Source organism: Perca flavescens, chromosome 9 (assembly GCF_004354835.1).
Source record: "Perca flavescens isolate YP-PL-M2 chromosome 9, PFLA_1.0, whole genome shotgun sequence".
Lineage (NCBI taxonomy): Eukaryota > Metazoa > Chordata > Actinopteri > Perciformes > Percidae > Perca > Perca flavescens.
This window is the reverse complement of record NC_041339.1, coordinates 26,316,315-26,324,484: the sequence shown is the minus strand read 5'-3', so window position 1 is coordinate 26,324,484 and position 8,170 is coordinate 26,316,315. Positions and strand designations below refer to the sequence as shown.

Genomic DNA, 8,170 nt, shown 5'->3' with positions numbered 1-8,170 from the left:
TCAACAAGTCCGATCGACGAGGGATGTCTCAGCCTCATTCAGACAAAAGGAAGAAGTTCTTGCTTCATCTTTTCCATGAAGACTGTCAGATCCAGAAATAGATCACGGATGATCTCAACCTCTGTCTGGATGCTGAAGTGTGTTATTTTAGCACAAGTAAGTTGAGGACAGAAAAGCTCAAATGACAAAATCCCATTTCTTAGAATCAACAATGCGTCATGTTTAATCAATTTAATATTTCCTTTTAAAAAGATGTACATGGGGGACAAACAGATTCATTTTCTATAGTATTGAACAACATACAGTACATGTCATGTTATAATTATCATGTGACAAAACAAAACAACAATTACCGGTACTGTCCCTCTTATTTACTCAGATAAAACAGGCTCACTTCTCAGTGTGAACCTTTATTATAGGCACAGGTAGATACAGAGAAAATAAAACGCCTTTCAGAGACTAAAACAAGAACTATCTTCTGAAACTTTGTGTGCAATTGATAAATGATACAAATTGTGTGTTCAATAATGAAAACTGTGGGGGTGAAGTTAGCTGTACACCGATGGCATACAAATGATCCGCACAAAAACTTTAAATTAAATAATGTCTCTATGCCCCACGTTTACGTTTCTATACCCCAAGACTGTTTGACTTTTTTGAGCCCTACACACCATCCGAGTACCAAACATTTGTTAAGGCGTTCCCAAAACCTAAAGGTTTGTTTATGCCGCCCAAATAAGTTATTTTTATTGTCCTAAAATTGTTAAGATGTTTAGAGCGCTGGGAAATGCCAATATCTGTACCGTGCCCTTTCAGAATTTGCTACGGTATTTGAAATAATTCTACAATTTGCATTGTGATTTTGAGGCACTACTGGCCATGTTAACCAAGTCAGGGAGTGTACATTAAAAGCTTATATTCTGATAGAAATGAACAAAGGAACCCAAAGAGGATGGCTGGTGGGTGAGGGGACCAGCTCTGCAGATTGGTATTGTTACAACAGGCTCAAATTGATTTCTGAATAATTAAAAGCACAATTGTTAAAATGATAACAATTACAACAACAGTGAACTAATAGCACCAATCCAAACCAAAGCACCACAATAAAACAAAACAAAAGAAAGAACATTGCAGCTAATCCCCATAAAGACAAACTGTAGCTTTGTCTCTTTACAATGAAATGATGTGACATGTAGTGTTACACAGAGCTGCTTTCAGCGGTGATCAGTGTGAACGTTTGTGAAGACACCGGCCACAGCAGAGCACAGTGGACGTCACAGTGATGACTAATCTCTTGTGTCGAAAAGTATTCAGGATGGAGAAACAGCTGAAACTGCTTTTTTTTTTTTTTTCTGTGTCAATAAAAAAATCTTCAATGAAATCAGCGCTACACAAATGCACAACAGCTGGGAATCTGTGACCTTTAGGGTGACATAATCCCATCACTATCTTTAGAAGGACAATAGCTGACATTTATTTGCACAGTGGTTTTGGGCTTTTTGAGAATTCAGCGCACAGCTTTACACTGACTGTGTCGATTCAATTAAGCAACTATAGTTTAAACTATTGTTTAGCTGTTCAGCCCACGACTTTACAGTTTTTGGTTCACTCTCATTGCTCTCATTCAGTAATTTTCAGCTGCAGCAGGCAGCTGTTTTCAATGAAAAACCTCTAAGAAAAATCACTGTACACTACCTGCTTAGCAGGAAATGGCAGATATTTCCATCAGGAGTTGGTAGAGACCAAAACAGAGCTCAAAGAGAGTGAATATTGACTTATATTCATCAGGTGGACACAAACATGACTCCAAATGAACGTTGCTCTGTAACAGCGGGATGTGTAAATAGGCAATTGTTTGCTAACAAGTTCAACAACTCAACAATTTAAAACAACTTATTTCTACTGCCCCCACATGGTCAAAAAAATCAGCTATTATCACACTGGAAGATTAGTTTAAATGATAATTCTCTAGTTTAGAATAATCTGTGGCAGAAATCTTTCCACAGCAGGCTTAATGATGGTTTCCGACTACATCAGATACATCAGATCATTGCCACAAAGAAATCAGATATTTTATGGGTGTGTAAATCCATCCTCAGATTAGCACTCATACTATAAAATGCTGTTTGAAAGCAGTGTGGTCAAATGTCTTCACTCCTCCTCACTGGGCCTGTTCCTGCTGGCAGAGCTGACTCAACTGTGTCTCACTGTGCTCGGGGTTTCCACTCACAGTAAAAGTTACTAGCACTGTCGATTGAGTGGTAACGTGTCAAAAATAAAAAAATAAAAATGAACAGCAAGGCCCTACACTGAGGGATTTTCAGATAATGACACTGAGCCGAGCTGCCGCAGACACAAAAAAAAAATCCTATAATCTAAAAATGTCCTGGTTGGTGGTCAGCACTGGCTTTGCTCACATCACTAAGTGTCTCTATGTGTCCTGTGCAGCTTGAAGCTCTGTTTTACTGTAGAGGTGATAACATTTAAGCAAACTAACCAAAATGGCAAGACTACGGCAGGTTCACTGCAGTGACACATTTATAGCTTCCATAGAGAGATCAAGTCAAATCAAAACAAACATAAAATACACAAGACCTCTGACTGCTGACACTTTGTGCAAATCAAACTCTGCTCATACTTCAGCTGAATAACAGCGAGGACTTGATGAATATGTTGATACGGAACGAAGCAATGGCATAAAAACAATGTGGTCAAGTAACAACTATTAGATAACATAGAAACAAAACTTTCATTTTATAGCATAAGATATTCCTTTTCATGGGCGAAGATATCTGGCAAATCTATTTTCTTTACAAAGTGGATTTTTTAAATTCGTAACTAAACAAATGTCACCTGTTAACATACAGGTTTAAGAGAGTACTGCGACCAGCCCTGCGGCCAAAGAGAAATATAGTAGCACCAAAATATTACAACAGAGGGATCATTAGAAAGACAGGCGATGGAGGGAAGTTGCGCTCTCCCTCTCTCTGCCTCTCCAGGTTTCTGCAGCCCTCCCTCCAGTGGAATGTAAAACTCAGCTCAGGCTGTTATGGCCCAGCTCGGCCCGGAGAGGCGTCTGGTTTGTGCTGGATTCTGGCTGGAAAAAAGGTCCCTCTTTAACAGTAACAGGACCAGGTGTCAGTCCGACAGCATTCCAGCTCGATCTCTCACTCCTCTGATAGAGGTAGTGTGAGGGCTGCTGTTACAAGGCTCAGTGGGAGGGTTTCAGGCTTACTGTGAGTGTGTACAGGACCCAGAGAGTGGATGCTGTGAGCTTCACGGTGTCAGGTCAGTGTCCCTGGCAGGTCTTGCAGCACATTTGTCTGAAATATGGCCTGCTGCAGAACTTGAACCTGAGCACCAGGGGGCAGTAGGCCACAGTGTTCACATCTTTACACTCTGCAGGAAAGACAAACATGAAGCAGTCTGATCAATGCATTACAATGATCTTTTTAGAAACTGTACAGGATTTCAATCAAAATACCAAGAATATTATCATTTTTATGCACCTTTATTGTTCAGACTTATACGACTTGTATGGAATGACATAAATCCTCCCGGCATTTGGCCTGTGGATTAAATGATTAATTAATTAATTAACTTCTTGATGCTTGAGAAAATCAGATATGCCACATTTTGTATATAAAATGTAATGCAATGCAATAAAAAAAGTTTTATTATTTGGTATGCGTACGCACACTATAGATAATGTATGTAGAAGTCCACTGGAGTTGGGTTACAAACGTTTAAACATATTCATTTGTATATTTAAAAAATGTATATCAACTAGAAAACAATGAGAAAAGGCCGACTACCGAATGAGTCACTGATATCTGATTACACAGATACCTTTCACAAGCTACATTGGCAGCTCAGACTTTTATATTTACTACATTTTGAGTGAGGCATTTTAAGTTAAATTTGATGTGATGACATCCAAGTTCATAATAATTGAAATTAAATTAAATTGAACACAAAAATGTTTAACAAATCTGTGGATTTTATATCGTATTCTCAATTAGCACAACATCTTCCATTGCAAACTCTTAGTGGGAAATGGTTTCTATAATGTTCTTTCTGTGACATATGAGGAGGAGCAATGATTTGACCTCTTACCTTCGGGGTTGTCTGTACTGATGGGCAGATTGAGGTCACATTTGCTCTTGCACTGCTGCATGCCTGCTGGCCGCTGATGTTCAAGACACTCATTGGACGGCTGGCGGGAGGGGGTCAGACACTGCACCGAACGCATCTCCTGACCCAGACCACACCTGGCAGAACACTAAGACATTGGGGATTGCATTTAAGTATAAAAAAACGGACACTGAGTTGTAAGTCCCAGTACAACCAGGAAGAGGTACAAGAATAAACCAAAAGTCTGTAGTACCTCTCCCCAGGGACCCGTCACCCACTGAGGGGGAGGGCAGCGCTGCAGGTTACAGCGTACCCTGGAGGTGGGCCGGCCATGTTTAGGGCACTTGGACTCTGGCAGGTTATCACCGCTCTCCCCGCTCTTACACAAGACCACACGGTGCCTGTAGCCAGGACCACAGCTGGGCGTACACTGCGAACAGAGCGAGAGATAAAGCAAGAGAGAGAAAAAAACATCAGGCGGGAGGGCAGGGAGATGGAGGCGATGGGAGGGTGCAGCAGGGGGTCACTGCGGTCATAAGCATACAAAAATAAATCTTCTTAATCCACTCAGCAGAGGGCAGCAGCTGTATAGGAAAGTCAAGAGCCAGCTTAGTTCCTGTAAATCAGCTGGACATAATTCCTCTTGTGAGTGTGCCATTGCTACATTACACAAGACGTCAGAGAATAGTTGAACACTGCAGCACTTCTGACACCATTTAACTTGGTTTCAATTCATCCTTAACTGTGACAACAGAGTTTAGATGCAGGAACAAAGTGTGGTATGAGAAGATGAAGTTTTCAGGCCTGTTGTAAAAAGTCCTTCAAGTACAGTTTACATGTCTGCAAGGACACAGAAGACATTCAAACTAGAATTAAAGGTTCCCACATGACAAGTGTAACAATATGTATTCATGACTTCCACAACATGTTTAGAGTGATGTATTTGTCTGAGCCGTGCCTCTATTGTGTATTTTACGGTTTAAGTTCTCTTACTTTCTCCTGGCAGATGTTTGGGTTTCTTAGGTTCAAGTGGAAAATAAACTATTGCTCCATTTGTAAGGAATTCTGTACAATGTATTGGTTCAAATTTAGCTGAGTTTACTGAAAAACAGAAACCACATGCAAGATGGGAGACCTCTGACGTCTGCCTACCTCGGACCAGTCCAGGGCCAGCCACTCAGGGGGGCAGCTGTGGTTGCTGCAGGGCTCAGTGGGGGAAGGGCGTTGGGTTATACACGCTGAGTCGTCCAGGACCTTCTCCTCCGTCACAGAGATCCTCCTTTTACATAACACCTCCCGTGTCCGAAGGCCACCGTTACAGCTGCGACTGCACTCTGACCACTCTCCTGTCCACCAGCTAGCAGCAGAGAGGGGCCGTTTTTGTTTGCATTACATACTATAATGTGGACATCATACTGTGCAAACAGGAATTACAGGTAGGAATAGGAAAGCCCACCAACGCACATACAAAATTGGTAAACAGCATTACAGTTAAAATACACACACAAGCGTATATGTGAACAAAAAAAGTATATAAGACTTATAATAAACAACAACAATTTGTAATGAATAAATGTGAATCTCCTGAAAGATTAATTACACAGAATATACAGAAATCTGACATCCAATGCCTCCAAATTGCCCTGAATTAGGATAAAACATGTCTTTTGTATTCCATTTGAAGAAAATCTTATCGACTAGAGACTACTCACGACGGAGAGCACGGCTCAGTATTGCAGGTTCTCCTCTTCTCTTTGGGTTTGTTCTTCTTGTCACAGAAGTGGTTGTAGACGACTGAATGATCGGCCTGCTTCCTACACACCACCTGCTGTGTCTGCACACCTGACCACAGTTGAAACAACACGAGACAAACGTAAAAAAAGAACATTATAACGGGAAAAAAATAGCATTCATTCATGCAACATTTTTATTTATTTTCTAAGATAATTTTGGGGCATTTTATGCCTTTATTTCCGAAGGGACAGAGACTTGAAATGGGAGAGAGACGGGGAATGACATGCAGCAAAGGTCGGAGTTGAACCCGCGGGCGCTGCGTCGAGGGCTAAGCCTCTTTACACTATACCAGGTGAGCTACCCAGGTGCCCACATTGCAACATTTTCAAAAAGAATACATTTAGGAGTTCACATTTTTTCAAAATTTTTTGCAGTTAACTGGCAGCTACAATACATTTTGTATCCCCCAAATGAGCTACTACTGTTCAGCAATAAGCATCACAAAAATGGGGAGAAACAATGTCTGGTATTTAATGATTTAATTTTCATCTATTTTTATATTATGCTCATTTGATCAACAGAACAAAAGCTCTTTAAATGAGCCAGTAAATAAAATGCACATTTTCATCTGTTGCCCCAGGCCAGATAAAACAGGCGTATCATAAGCTACGTTTCCATCCACACGTTTTTATCCGAATTAATTGATATTGAATGAAAAATGCCTTATGGAAACAGTAAAATTCGATTGAATTTCACGAATATCGACTCAAAGGAAATACGTTTGGTCTCATCGGATTTTATCTTGATCGATATACGGCTCATGCGATAAACGCTGATGGAAACGTTATTTGCCGAATAAATTAATGAATTGCAATTAAGTTTTAGGTCATTTTATGGTTGCAACCCGCCACAAAACGAAGAAGAAGTTTTAGTTCATTTCTGCCCAGTATTTCCGCTCTGTTTGCACACATGACAGGTGTCAACAAAGACAGATGTAAGTGGACAAACGAGGAGACAGGAGACTTTTTGAATTTAATTTATGAGCAAAAAATAACGGCTATTTTAGATAGCAAAAATCTAAGAAATGCCATAATTTATCAGGAACTCGAGAAGGAAATGACCAACAAAGGTTACGACAAGCCGTGGGACGTCCTCCAGAGTAAATGGAAGGGGCTCAAACAGCGATACATGTCTAAAAAAAAAGAGAGTTGTCTCGCAGCGGTGCCGGAGGGAAAATAAAAGGCAAGTTCCACCTTTTTGGTGAGCTGGATCAGATCCTCGGCCAAAGGCCCATCGTAGCTTCCTTGGCCTCTTATATTAACAACAACTACTTTTGTCTAGCAAAACTTTGTTCACAAATGTTTGCTTGAATGTTGTGCGATTCAGTGCGAAAATGAATGGAAACACCTTAAAATGTCTCAAATCAATTTGATATACCAATTTTATCGCAAAACAGCATGTGACGTCATTCCGCACAGGTTTTTATTCGCTTTAAAGCTGTTGGATGGAAACACACTTTCACCAGCTTTATTCGCATGAGTTTTTTTACCGAACTTCAGATAATTCGATTGACAATTGGATGGAAACTTATCTATAGGCATATCTTAAAAAATTTATGAATACAACATAACAAATACACACAAAATAGTACAGCATATCTGTTTCAGACCAAAAAAAGTGATCCGGCGATTTGCCGCGGGGTTGTACGCCGGGGGGAGTGTCAATGAAACGGCCCATTTGTGTGACGTCCTGTTGTGTTCTTAAACCAACCCAACAAACCACAAGTAGACTTTATATTTCACAATTACTTTTTTCCTTCAGATCGTTTATAGATAGCTATGTTTTCTTGTTGGTGCAGGAAACATTCAGCTATTACACAATCTCCAGGGCAGCTCAGTGCTTGTGTTTCGTTTTTTACACTCAAAGTGTTTTAAAACTTTGTTTTGGCAGCGATACTGTATGGGATTCTCACACCGGCTCATACCATAGCTCAAAAGTCTGATTGCCGTTTACATCATTGGCCACCGCAGTGTGAAGTGGGGTTGCGTTTCTCCAAAAGTTGAGTCGCAGCCTAAACATACTAACCCCATTCAAAATGAATGGGTGGCCTGTGTTTTTGCCGGACCATCGGATGGCTGACGCAGGCTGTCTGAATGCGGCCTTAAAGGCACACTATGCAAGATTTGTACCTTAATATAACAGCTTTGAAGTCATTTCGATGGTAAACAAACTCGTAGTAGGGCAAATCATCCAGACCAGCAATGCAGGTTTGGGAGATGGCACCCGGCCAAAATCTTGCGAG

The 8,170-nt window shown here is 40.7% G+C and overlaps 1 protein-coding gene across 4 annotated transcripts in view; it reads right to left on the bottom strand.

The window, feature by feature from the left end:
- Positions 1 to 221: 221 nt before the first annotated feature.
- Positions 222 to 8,170, bottom strand: part of adamts10 (ADAM metallopeptidase with thrombospondin type 1 motif, 10) — a 64,438-nt gene continuing 56,489 nt past the window's right edge. For 3 of the 4 annotated variants that reach the window (XM_028587734.1, XM_028587736.1, XM_028587737.1), the window contains 6 exons: positions 5,847 to 5,976; positions 5,287 to 5,491; positions 4,388 to 4,564; positions 4,117 to 4,282; positions 3,510 to 3,569; positions 222 to 3,399 (listed from right to left, as the gene is read on the bottom strand). In XM_028587734.1, the coding sequence (XP_028443535.1) occupies positions 3,290 to 3,399; positions 3,510 to 3,569; positions 4,117 to 4,282; positions 4,388 to 4,564; positions 5,287 to 5,491; positions 5,847 to 5,976 (848 nt within the window). In that variant the 3' untranslated portion in view covers positions 222 to 3,289. The remainder of the gene's footprint in view (positions 3,400 to 3,509; positions 3,570 to 4,116; positions 4,283 to 4,387; positions 4,565 to 5,286; positions 5,492 to 5,846; positions 5,977 to 8,170) is intronic. The other variant, XM_028587735.1, reaches the window with a different exon arrangement.